Source organism: Zingiber officinale, chromosome 3A (genome assembly GCF_018446385.1).
Source record: "Zingiber officinale cultivar Zhangliang chromosome 3A, Zo_v1.1, whole genome shotgun sequence".
In the NCBI taxonomy this organism is placed as follows: Eukaryota; Viridiplantae; Streptophyta; class Magnoliopsida; order Zingiberales; family Zingiberaceae; genus Zingiber; species Zingiber officinale.
This window is the reverse complement of record NC_055990.1, coordinates 100,494,268-100,507,225: the sequence shown is the minus strand read 5'-3', so window position 1 is coordinate 100,507,225 and position 12,958 is coordinate 100,494,268. Positions and strand designations below refer to the sequence as shown.

General features: G+C 37.6%; 1 protein-coding gene across 1 annotated transcript; it reads left to right on the top strand.

The window, feature by feature from the left end:
- Positions 1-970: 970 nt before the first annotated feature.
- Positions 971-3,290, top strand: LOC122052169 (glycine-rich protein A3-like). The gene is made up of 3 exons (XM_042613570.1): positions 971-1,018; positions 1,696-1,991; positions 2,761-3,290. The coding sequence occupies exons 1-3, from the start codon at positions 978-980 to the stop codon at positions 2,994-2,996; spliced, it is 573 nt and encodes a 190-aa protein (XP_042469504.1). The 5' UTR covers positions 971-977; the 3' UTR covers positions 2,997-3,290.
- Positions 3,291-12,958: the final 9,668 nt, after the last annotated feature.

The window sequence follows — 12,958 nt, the reverse complement described above, 5'->3', positions numbered from 1 at the left end:
TTACGCGTACATAAGGTCAAATGTCAAATTATGTTTTTTACACCTAAATTTTACATATTTCTCAAAATGCTATCAAGTTCGACGGCAAACCCTATCTAAATTTAAAGTAAAAACTAAAAAAAGCGTAAGTTTTTTTTTTTTAAATCATCAAGCGTTTTTATTTATTTTTATGAGAAAGACTCCAACCTCACCAACTCTACTGTAAAATGATACTGTTATCTGTTTATATTATTGTTTTCTATTTTATACATTAAATCTTAAATTTATCCTTTTTCTGGTTATAATAATTATCAAATCATAATTACTATAAATATTATAATAATTACAAAATTTTCAAATAGCTCAGACATATTAGGCAATCGTATTTATTATGAATATTATATTAATAGTTACTATAATATGAATGTTATTAAATAGAATAAGTCTGAAACTATAACTATTGTAACGTAAATATTAAATGAACATGTCAAATTATATTATAGTAGTTAAAAAATTATAACTTTTATAATAATTATAAGAGTTAAGTTTTATAAATACTACAATTAATTATGCAATATAGTAGTTATGAAATTTTAACTATTACAATACTTAATTGATTCAAAATTTAATATGTTATAGAAACTGATAATATTAAACAATATACTTAAGAATAATTATATCATTTTAAGAGGGCGGATGGGATGTTGATAAATAAATTTTAAAATGCAAGTATCTTATCATCTAACAGCCAAACGTCCGTAGTTAAGAATAGAACAGCTAATACATGGGAACCATTAGAACATTGTTGCCAGTACACTATTCCGGGATGTAATGATTCTAAAGTAAAACGAAAGTCCTTTTATCCAATAAATCTTTTCCGTTTTCCTTATTTATTTAAATTGTTAATTTATCAAGAATCTGAAAACATCCGAGGGTGAAAATGAAATTTTCCTAAAAGTTCTATCTATACGCTATAAATACAAGAGGAAGCTTCAACAATGGCAGTTGGATCTGGAGTTTTCCTCTCTCACACACGAAGGTTATTCTTCTACTCTTCTTCTTCTTTTCGTTTGGTTTACTTTGGATCGATCGACCGATTTCATTTTGCGTTGTTCGACTTTTTTTTCCTTTACATTTTCACATACTTTTTCCTGAGACGATCATGGTTCGGCTTTCTTGTTCGATCTATAAAGTCTTCTCGAATATGGCAGCCGGATCTGGAGCGTTTCGTCTCTCGGCCGAAGGTTCTTCTTCTCTTCTTTCGTCTGGTTTACTTTGGATCGATCAATCGATTTCATCTTGCGTTGTTCGACTTTTTTTTTCCCTTTACATTTTCGCTTACTTTTTCCTGAGACGATCATGGTTCTGCTTTCTTGTTCGATCTAGAAAGTCTACTCGAATAGATCATTCGATCAAGGAGGATCGTTATTAGACGAGTGAACCAAGCAGATCCATCATCGTTTTGACTAAGATGATACTAGATCTTTGTGATTTCTACAGAGTTAGTTCTATGTTTGTGCTTTCCAGTTTCATCTCTTATTTGTTTCAATCATTTCATTTAATGAAAGATCATGGATTTAGATCTCTATTAGAACAGATAGAAAGTAGTTTAGGGAGGATCTGATTTCTTTCATCTAATGATTCATGGCGTTGTTGATAATCCAAAGGTGCTTGGCTTGAATGATTTAGTTGCATCTACCTTCTTTTACTTTACAGCGGAGAAGAAATGGGAGGTGGAAAGGACAAGCATGATAAGGACAGTGATAAAGGACTACATGGGCATGGGCACTCTGGATATGGGCACTCTGGATATCCTCAGGCAGGATACCCCCCGGCCGGATACCCTCCCCCGCCTGGGGCATATCCGCCTGGGGCATATCCGCCCGGGGCATACCCGCCACCACCAGGGGCATATGGATACCCTCCACAAGGTTATCCTCCGCAAGGTTATCCTCCAGCTGCATACCCGCCGGCAGGATACCCTGGTTCATCTGCACCACCACATCAAGGAGGTATGTATGCTAAGCGACCTTTGGCAGTAGATTGGTTTTTTCTCATAGCACTATCATAATTGGCTTGAGGTGAATGGTCAACTACATGTTTAACTAGAGTGTCGAAAGAGGTGGTGTTTCAACACATTGACTTTGTTATTCTTTACTTGTTCATGCTCATGATTAAGTAGGAGATTTGTGTGGTGGAGTTGTTGGAGTGTTTTTATGATTAAGTGATAAGATGGAGCTACCTTGCAATTCTCAAAACAAGAATCCCCCAAGAGTCTGAACCATTATCCTCCCTACGAGTTAGACAAGTCTTTCTTCCGCATAACAAACACTGAATTCGACTGCAACAGCTGAACAAAATCACCCCATGCTTGTACAAACTAAGCCTTTGTGACACCATACTCCAATAGAAAGGATTCAGATAAGAGCTTTGCTAGTGTAACTGTATGAATAGATAATATAGCTACAAACAAAGGTGGAGGCAGGTGTTGGCTACAAACAAGGGCGGACACATATATTTAGGATTTTTTTTTTTGTACATTTAACCATTTTAATCAATTGTTCATCTGATTAGCCCGAGTTTCTTTTATATATACACCTATCATCTACCGATTAGTTCGGGTAGATTATAATTTGTGACTCCGCCACTGACTTCAAAGAAATGTTTCCAGTCCAACATCTCCCTTGTTTACATTGGAAACTTCAAGAATGTGTATGACTATGAAACTTATTTTTCTCAAGCCACATTACAACTTCCATTGTCGGTTCACTTTGTCGACAGGGCACGGACCTAACATGGGGGCAATGTTAGCCGGTGGAGCTGCAGCAGCTGCTGCTGCTTATGGAGTGCATCATATGGGTTCTCATCACAGTGGTCATGGGGGTTATGCAGGCCAAATGTATGGTCACCATGGCAAGTTCAAGCACCACGGCAAAATGAAACACGGCAAGTTTGGAAAGCACAAGCACGGGAAGCATGGCATGTTTGGTGGCGGCAAGTTCAAGAAATGGAAGTGATCTCAATTGTGCCTAGAGCTACAAGATGAAGTATACCTATCTCACTACATATTTAATGAATAACATGAAGACTGGTCTGTGAAACTCGTTCAGTTTTTTTTTTTTTTTTTGCTTTCAAGTTTTAACTTTCAGTATCTCTGCTGTAACTCTTGATTGGTTGTTTACCGTGAGTTTTTCCTTTTATGTGTATTTCTAATATTGTACTATTATCTTTATCCAATGAATTTAATGTCTGAAAGGAAAAAAAATCTTAATTTTAGTAAAATAAAATGGTAATTGGAATTTGGAAGTCCAGCATTAAACTGACAAAGATAGTTTTAAGTAGATCATAAGGATAAGACATTTGACATCACATAAAGTCCAAATATATTAAAAATTAGATGTTTGCAGTGGTGAAGAGGTCTATGGTAAGCAGTGGTAAAATCCTAACAGATTAGGATTGATTGAATGTTAAACAAGAATGAAATATCGACGAATTAAGATTGACTAGATGTAAGAAAATTTTGATAAATTTAGTTGAATCCAACTTTGGTAATATTTAAATATAAGTATCAATTGATTTTAATCCCCAAATACAATATTTGAGGAAATTTAAAAGGATTTGTCATAGACTGTTTGAAACTCGACTAAATAATTTGAATGATGGGCATCAATCGATTGATGTACGATAATAGTCAATTATTATCACTGTTGTAACAAATAAAATATTTATGAGTCAACTTAAAAACTCGACTGATACAACCGTTGATTGATAAATAGTAATAATTGATTATTGTCGCAACTACTTGTTGGTTGATAACAATTGGCATTCGTGTAGGCTATTTTTGTTTTTCCATGAGGCTAACTCATTATTTAGATGTTGGAGATTTTGCCTCTAGCGATGTTAAACAATTTGTAGTAGCTCTTTGCCTCCATCGTCTTTCTCCGCTAAATCAGAAGCTCAAGTTCGATTTATCATAGTTGTTGATCTAGTGGTAAACGAATTAGATCCGGTGCAAATAGAGAAACTTTAGCTTGACTACTAGTAATTTGATATAGACTTTTAACTTGTCTGATTAGTGCTTGATAACAATTCATATAGGCTATTAATACTTTGTTCGAAGGGTAACTCATATTTATATAGATGTCGGAGATTTTGCCTCCATATCTTTCAATCATCGTCTAATAACCTTAATTATCACGAATTAGAGCTCTTATCGAGCTTTTTGAATAGAGAACCCCTTTGACGTTTGACAATTTTAAAATCAAAGATAGATATTAAATCCTTTCTACTTAAATTATCATATAAGTTGATTTTTTTGAATTGCGTGTAGGGTCAAAATCTCAATTATTATTGATCATATTGGAAAGGGGGAGAAGATATGCTGGCTAGGGGTGGCGTCGAGATGGCTAGTATGTTAACTGGGAGAATATTCTAAGCTGGAAGAAGATGACGTTAAATGATCCTGGAGCTAAGAGCTGTGGATCTGCACACACCACAGACGGCGTCAAATTTGATCCTATCTTAAACTAAGGGAGATGGTGCGCTGGCTATGGGGCGGCGTCGAGATGGCTTCGATGTTGACAACTTTAGAATATCAAGTACAGTAAAGAAAACAAAAGTAACAAATAACCAAGTCTAGGCGTTTGAGCACGTAGTGGTGTCATGCCATTCTTGAGTCGTTCAGAACTTGGAATATCAAAGCACAGCACAGTCGGAGTAGTAGAACGGTCGTAGAAGCTCGTATTAGTGTCGTGTCTTTAGGGATACTCGTGACCTTCTTTTAAAGCTCATTGGAGGTGCCTCCAACAACTCCGAGGCACCTCCTTTGAGGATTATCAAATATGAAAGCTTCGTTGCTTATATGCGCAACGGCTATAGCTTATCTTTGCGAGGGTGCCTCCAATGTGCCTCCAACACACACCAGGGTGACTCCTCGCAACGCAAACTTCATCTTCTTGATGGTGCCTCTGACAGATCTAGGTCGCTTCCAAGCGCTGTTCCGAGACGTCTCCGAGCATCATTGAGGCACCTCGGACACTGTTCATCCGAAGCTACTTTTACTTTTTAACCCTACAAAAAAGAGTTAATTCACAAACTAAAAAATACCCTACAAAATATAGTTATCACAATAATAAAATAGTAATATTAATTAGATCATGTCTCTCCGATACTAAGATCTAGTTATGGTCTCATCTTAGACTTCTAAAATGGATCTAAGCTAGACCAACGCCTAAAGTCCCTAACTGGGACTCGTTCTCATTAGATCACTCTCCTCCAGTGCTTACCTTCACTTACCTACTAAACATCTGGTCCTCCATATTGGTGCAATCGACCTAGGTTTGATCGGTATGATCATGATTTTGATGTGTGTGCCAAAAAGTTTAAGTTAGGCTTTCATATGTGTTTGAGTCTTGCAGGAATTGGTGAACACATGAGAAACTTTATGCGGCCAAGTTTGAGAAGCTCATCCTAGAGCTCGGATCCTTGAATCGGTGAAGGATGGTGGAAGATATCCGAGGGACCACCGGACGAGAAGCAACGGAGTAAAGCTGGGGGAAGCAGACTTTAAGGCAACACGAAGGGCGCATAGAAAGGAGTTGTGAGCTTGGGCGCATCTGAGGGATGAAGGCCAAGGAAGAGGGCTTCAAGGGTGACTCTGGAAAGGATAAATGTGAGTGAATGTAAGGTATCAGTCGACTGATACTTAGACCAGTCGACTGGTCCAAATTCACGAAGATCACAGAAGAGTTCTATGCTTGTCGGGTGCGAAGATCAGTTGACTAGTGTTGACACCAGTCGACTAGTATATGATCGTTGGTAGAAAATGAGTTCTGCAGAGCGTTGTTGGCTGTGTCTAACGGCTACATCAATCGACTGGTGCATGGACCAGTCGACTGATGTCAGGTTGAGTTGATATGATGATCAACTCTCTCCTCTTATTTATAGGTAGCTTTGGGGCATGAAAAAAGTTACTCATGCTTGTTGAATAACTCCTAAGTCTTTGCCCAAAGCTTCCAAGTGTTCTCTTCCTCTCCAAACCTAAGTTGCATCTTGTAAAGAGGAAGAGACCATTGTGAGAGGTTTGCTCCACCGAAAAGGAGAAAGCTCTAGTAAGAGATTATCGAAGACTAATCCACCGAAAGATTAAGGGTTCATCCACCTCAAGGACAAGCCATGGAATAGGAGCAAGCAATCTCTGAATCACATAAAAGAATCATGTTAGCGTTTGTGTTGTTTACTTATTGCTTTCATTGTTTTAGTTTCATTTCTTCTTGCATAAACTAACCTTGTAGAGAAGAAATCGAATTGAGGGTGACCTAGCTATTCAACCCCCTTCTAGCCGGCCATCGATTCCCTACAAGTGGTATCAGAGTGAGGGCGCCCTTCAACGGACTAATCATCGAGAAGAGCAACATCAACACATGGCTGACTCAAACATTCACACACCAAAATTCGAAGGAGATTTCTCTTAGTGGAATAAGAGAATGGAGGTATTTTTCGAAATTCATTTTGATATTATACTAATCATGGAAAATGGTTTCGAAATGCCTAGGGGTCACAATAATGAGATACTCGAGAAAGTAAGGTGGAGCAAGAAGCAAAGGGAAGAACATTTAGAAAATTCAAAAGCAATACATCATCTACTAAATGTCCTTCCTCAACAAGAAGTAACAAGGGTTGGAAACTACTCAAGCGCTAAAGAATTATGGGAAAAGCTAGTGGAGCTTCATAAAGGGACATCAGAAGCGAAATTAGCAAGAAGAGACCTCCTTCAAACTCAACTCACCAATATCAAGCTTGAAAAAGGAGAAAATGTATCAATTTTACATTCTAGAATTAAGGAACTTTTAAATGGACTAACAAGTGTAGGTGAGACACTTACAAACTGAGACATCATAATGAAAGCCATCAATGCTTTCCCAAGAACCTCAACATGGAGCTCAATTGTAGACTCGTTCTACATTTCAAAGGATCTAGAGAAATCTTCTCTAGATGAAGTTTTCTCAACAATGGAGCTCCATGAGACTCGGATTGAAGGATTGGATGGAGAAGCTCATAGATCAAGAGGAGTAGCCCTTGTGGCAAACAAGGGAAAGGGCAAGAAGAAGAAGCCTTTATCCCCACCATCCTCCGACTCCGAAGAATCCAACATCTCAATGGATAGCGATCAAGAGGCATATATGTTAAGGAAGATGAGAAAAACATTTAAAACTTTTTTTTACAAACAAATCAAATGCTAGGAAGAGTTCAAGAGGTAAGAGTAGAACAAGGAGAGTTATTTGCTATAATTGCCAAGGAGAAGGACACATGAGGGATGAATACCCCCTCTTGAAGAAGAAAGAAGAAAAGAAGAAGGAAGAGGAGAAGAAGTCAAAAGAAAAAGGGAAGAAGGTCGAAAACCTAAAAGCAACATGGGATGATCCATCATCATCAGAGGAAGAAGAGCACCATGTGCCCCATTTTGCTCTAATGGAAATTGATGATGTAGCCTCCACCTCATCCGAAAATGAAGAAGGAAAGAACTCAAGTGAAGATGAAGAAGGGAGCTCAAGTGAAGGGGGAGGTCAAATTTCGGATTCAGACTTCTCAGTAAGTGAGGTACATAATCTTCCTCCCCATGTTTTAATTAAAATTATTTCAAGTACAAATGATGATTTATTTAAGGAAAAAAGAAAGAATAAATCTTTGAAAAATGATATTTACATGCTTAAGAAAAAATTAGGATCCATGACTATTAAGGATAATAATTTGCATGTTTCTTCTTCTTATTTAAATGTATCATGCTTAGAACAAGAAAACAAGGCTTTAAGGGAAAGGTAGAACACCTCACCAAAGCCCTTAGAAAATTTAAAATTAGCTCAAATACCCTAAACATGATTATTGGGAGCCAAAGGGTAAGTTTCAACAAAAAGGGTTTAGGATATAAGAAATCCAACAATGAAAAATCATATCATTGTCTAATTGCTTGGGGGTAATCAAAGACAAAAACCTTATATAGGAAATGGATCCCTAAGGAATACTTGGTTAACCCAATTAAGAAGAATCTCTATTGGGTACCAAAATCAATCCTCAAGGGTTATAGGATTTTGGGATAAGTCAACCATGGAAGTCATAATTCTAATTTTTTTTCCTATGTGGATGACTTGAGACCTTAAGGGGGAGCACTTTGCCTTGATAGAAATTCATGATAAAGAGGCCTAAGTAGAGGTTATCTTCATTTCATCTCATAATGAATTGCATTCTATTTCTAAACATAAGTGTGAGATGATAGGATGATACTAATAATTTACTTATGCTTATGGCATTTTGATGAATTATGAAATGTATCAATTTTTAGTGATCATAGATCAACCATGGGGAAAGTAAATGTTTAATTAATGGACATCTTGCCCATCGATCATAGTTGGACATTTTAAATGTTTTGAAAACAATTCTATGTTCTCTTTACAGTGGTATAATTATTTTAAAACATATGAATTCAAAACTAAGGTTTAATTTGATACAAACTTGCATGTTTTTGAAAATTTTAAGATTTGGTTAAAATTTTAAAAATAATTTGACTTTTTATGAAAACATATTTTTCTTAGTTAAAGGACATTTCAAGAAATATGTTGTCCAAATTTCATGATTTTTTAAATTTTCTAGGATTTTTTTATGTATTTCTAAAGTTGGCTTCAGAAGGTTGAAATTCGGGTTGCTTGTATACCAGTCGACTACATCAATTATCAGTCGATTGATACCAACTTTCCAACATTCTATTTGTTTTCTAAAATCAAATTTTTGATCAGACTTGATGCCATATAGTGTATGATTATTTGGTACAATTTTTTTGATGGTGTCAAAGGGGGAGAAATAGGTAGGTTTAAGTTAGAAACCTACTTATGTGCAAAACTTGAAAATTAAGGTCGAGAGCCTAGGTTAAGGGGGAGCTTAGGTTTTATGCTTCATGTTTACATATTGCATGTAATTTTCAAAGTTATTATTGTTGGGACCGAATATGTAGCTAGAGGGGGGGGGGGGGGGGGGAATAGCTCGTTGCATGCTCGTTGTTTGCGTTGCTTGTTTCTTCAGAGGTGTGCAGCGGAAATACAAGAAACAAAAGCATACAACGCTAACAATAGGATTTACTTGGTATCCACCTCACAAGAGGTGACTAGTCCAAGGATCCACACACGCACGCACCCTCCACTATGAATACCACTCCTTTATGGTAATTACCAAAGGCGGAGAAGCCCTACAATCTCTCTATACAAGAAGAAAGCAAAGGGAAAACAGATACAAGAAATATCTTACAAGATAAGCAATGAAAACCCTAACCCTAGCTTTTCTTCTTGTTGTGTTCTCGCCTCTTGACATGGATGTCTCTCTAAGATCCTTCAAGAACTGGCGATCTGAACTTCAAAGAGTTGCTGTGGAGATGCTGGTGAAGATCGGAGTTGAATCGGTATGAGCGCTGAAGTTCTGCCTAAGAAGACGCACGCCAACGGCCTTTATCTGCGCCAACGGTCGGATCCCGATCTATTGGATTTCTCCCAATCGATCGGGGAGACTTTGGATCGATCAATGGATCGATCCAGAGCGCCTCTGTGCTCTCTGGAATAGCCTGGATCGATCGGCTGATCGATCCAGGGCTTATCGGGCGAAGTCGCAGCTCCCAATCTATCCACTGATCGATTGGGGGCTCTGGATCGATCGGCTGATCGATCCAGGGCTGTTCTGTGCAATTGCGCACTCGTCCCAATCGATCCACTGATCGATTGGGAGGAGACTTGTCATGAAGACTCGCCCAATCGATGGGCCGATCGATTGGGCATGAGCCAATCGATCGACTGATCGATCCAGCTCATGATTTTCTCCCAAAATCAAGTTTAAAACCTCCTAAACCAACATCCGGTCAACCATGACCTGTTGGTTCATCGTGCCTAGCATCCGGTCACCCTTGACCTGCTAGGACTCCCTCACCAAGTGTCCGGTCAATCCCTTTGAGCCATTTGGACTTTTCCTCATCGTGCTAAGTATCCGGTCACTCCCTTGACCTACTTGGACTTTTCCCTTCTTTCCAAGTATCCGGTTAATCCCTTTGACCTACTTGGACTTTCACCAGATGTCTGGTCAACCTTGACCCATCTGAATTTCCCTATGCCTGGCTTTACTCACCAGGACTTCCCTTTCGCCTAACTTCACTCACTAGGACTTTCACCTAGCTTCACTCACTAGGATTTTCTTCTGCCTGGCTTCACTCACCAGGACTTTCACCTAGCTTCACTCACTAGGATTTTCACCTGGCTTCACTCACCAGGATTTTCTTTCTGCCTAGCTTCACTCACTAGGTCTTTCACCTGGCTTCACTCACCAGGATTTTCCTTCTGCCTAACATCCCAGTTAGGACTTCCCAGTCAAGTATCTGGTCAACCTTGACCTACTTGACTCTTCTTCAATCAACCTGATCAGACCCTGATCAGAAGGGAATTGCACCAAACAATCTCCCCAAATGAACAACTGCACCTGCACTTGTCCATACCATTGAAGTCTTGTATTGTCAAACATTGAAACCCAAACCAAGACTCAAACTTGGTCAACCAGGTCAACCTTGATCTGAGGGATATTGCACCAACAATCTCCCCCTTTTTGATGTTTGACAATACCTCATTTAAGTTAGACTAATTCCCATAGCCTCAACTTCCTTCATGCCACTAGGTAATGAAGGCATAAGTTAAACCCTACATTTTCCTACTAAGAAGGTAAACTCCCTCTTAGTTAATGAAGGCCTAACTTAAACCCTATATTCTCCCCCTATTGGCACACATCAAAAAATTCACTTGTTGAAAATTCTCCCCTTTGAAACTCTCCCCCTAAAGAGTTGCTCATCGTTGTTCACAATTTCACTCGTTGTGATCAACACGATAATGAAGGTCCCATACCCTTCATTATCAGCCTTACATTCTCCCCCAATGTAGTTAAATGCCCAACCTTGAGTATTTACAACTTAAACAATGAAAATATCCACTCTCTATTGTAATCCAATGCTCAACCTTGAGCATGTTCTTAAAAGAAGGTTAACCACCTTCCAAGGTTCATGAAAAATAGTTTTCATGTCTTTAAAGAGTACCTTCCCCTAAAGACATGGTCGTACCTTCTGTCATTGCACCAACAATGACTTGGAATCCCTAAACCTTTAGGAAACCCAAATTTAGAAGTTTTGAGGTTCAAAAGTTCAAAATTTGAATCAAACCTCAACCTAAACTTCAATTTAGTCTCCCTCAACCAATCCATCCTTGTTTTCAACATGAAAACACCATTTTTATGTATATAAATGTATTTTGAGGGGTTAGGAATGGTTACCTAGACTAAAATAGGTTCAAAATGCTGAAAATAAGCTTTCCCAGCCAAAATCAGCATCTTCGATCGATTGGAGTTGGGTTCCAATCGATTGAACCAGCTTGAATCGATCCACTAATCGATTCAGGTGGGCTGGATCGATCGGTGGATCGATCCAGACAGCTTCTATTTGTGAGAAGCCTGCCCTCAATCGATCACCCGATCGATTGAGACCCTTCAATCGATCGGGTGATCGATTGAATGCCTAATAGTTCTGAAATTCACTTGCTGTGAATTTCAGAAACTCCTAGAAAAATCTACAAAATTTCAAAAATCGTGAAAATTTGTGTAGACATTATTTAGGGTATACTTTATCATGGAAAAAATAGTTTTCTATGAAAATACATCATATTTTCAAAGATTGACACAAACTTGAGAACTTGCAAAAACTTTAGTGTTTTCTTCAAGTTTGTGTCTAACTATTCAATGGTGATTACTATCAAAAGATAGCCTTCACCAAGGTTTTCCAAAATCATTTTAAAAACATTTTCAAAACCAATATCCCACCATGTTCCTTGGGCTTAATGCACATGACTTGTACATTAGCTTTCCCAATGATGGGAAAACACATAACTATGCGTTTTGTTGAACTTAAAACTCAAGGAAATGCACTAAATCAACATGTTGAGTTTTGTTCATCATCATCCTAACATCTCACTTGTATCTAATGTGTACTAAACCACACACAAGTTTTCTTATAGGTCTTTGTGAGATGTTAAATTTGGTTTTACCCTAATCTAGGAATCATGCATATCTATCTAGGCATTTTGTGGATATTGGACATCCACCTAGGATGTCACTTGTTGAAACCACTTGTTGATAAATGCCATTTGTCCTTAATTTTAAGGAAATAAACATAATGCATGATGATGTTATGGCATACATCAAATAGAAATAATTTTCAAAAGAAAATTTCCTATAACTACATGATGTATGTATGTCATGACATGATATTTTTGTATTTTCATAATAAGGCATGAATGCAAAAATAAAACATGATGTCATGACATATAATGTGCAAACAATCATGGCAAGGTTTAGCATAAGTAAAATATACCTAGATTACCTATCTAAGTATCCTTAATCTTAGCTAATCCTAAAACTTAAACCCTAGATTGCCCAAAGTGCTTCAAGAAAGTACCAAAACCTAAATTGGTATTTCTAATTCTCTTGATTAATTTATGTCAATTGAAATTAAGCATATTCCTCAAGTGTTGTTATATTTCATTTTTCCACAAGAGTAGCACTTTAAATTAAGGCTTAGATTTGCCTTAAATTACTAAGAGAATACCAAAGTCCCAACTTGGTATTTCTTATGTTTTCCCAAATTATGCCAATTAAGATTAAGAATCAATATCTTCAATTTTGGCATATTTTACTCTTCCAAAGAGTAAATGATAAATCTATTTCATTTTCAAAGGTTAATAATAACCTTGAAAATGCTCCTTGAGTGTCAACTTGTTCAAAGTTGGGTTAACTACCCTTCTTCTTAGAGTTGACACTCTCTAACCCATCTATGGGGTAGAGAAAATACTTCTAGGAACCCAACACCTATTGATGCTCCTTGGATGCTCTAGGTATTCACTAGGGATAACTTCCC

Excerpts from the sequence above, each read along its gene's own strand:
- LOC122052169 (XM_042613570.1), top strand. The coding sequence starts at position 978 with ATGGCAGTTGGATCTGGAGTTTTCCTCTCTCACACACGAAG. Across the intron at positions 1,019-1,695 it reads TTCCTCTCTCACACACGAAG|CGGAGAAGAAATGGGAGGTG; the intron begins GTTATTCTTCTA and ends TTTACTTTACAG. Across the intron at positions 1,992-2,760 it reads TGCACCACCACATCAAGGAG|GGCACGGACCTAACATGGGG; the intron begins GTATGTATGCTA and ends CTTTGTCGACAG.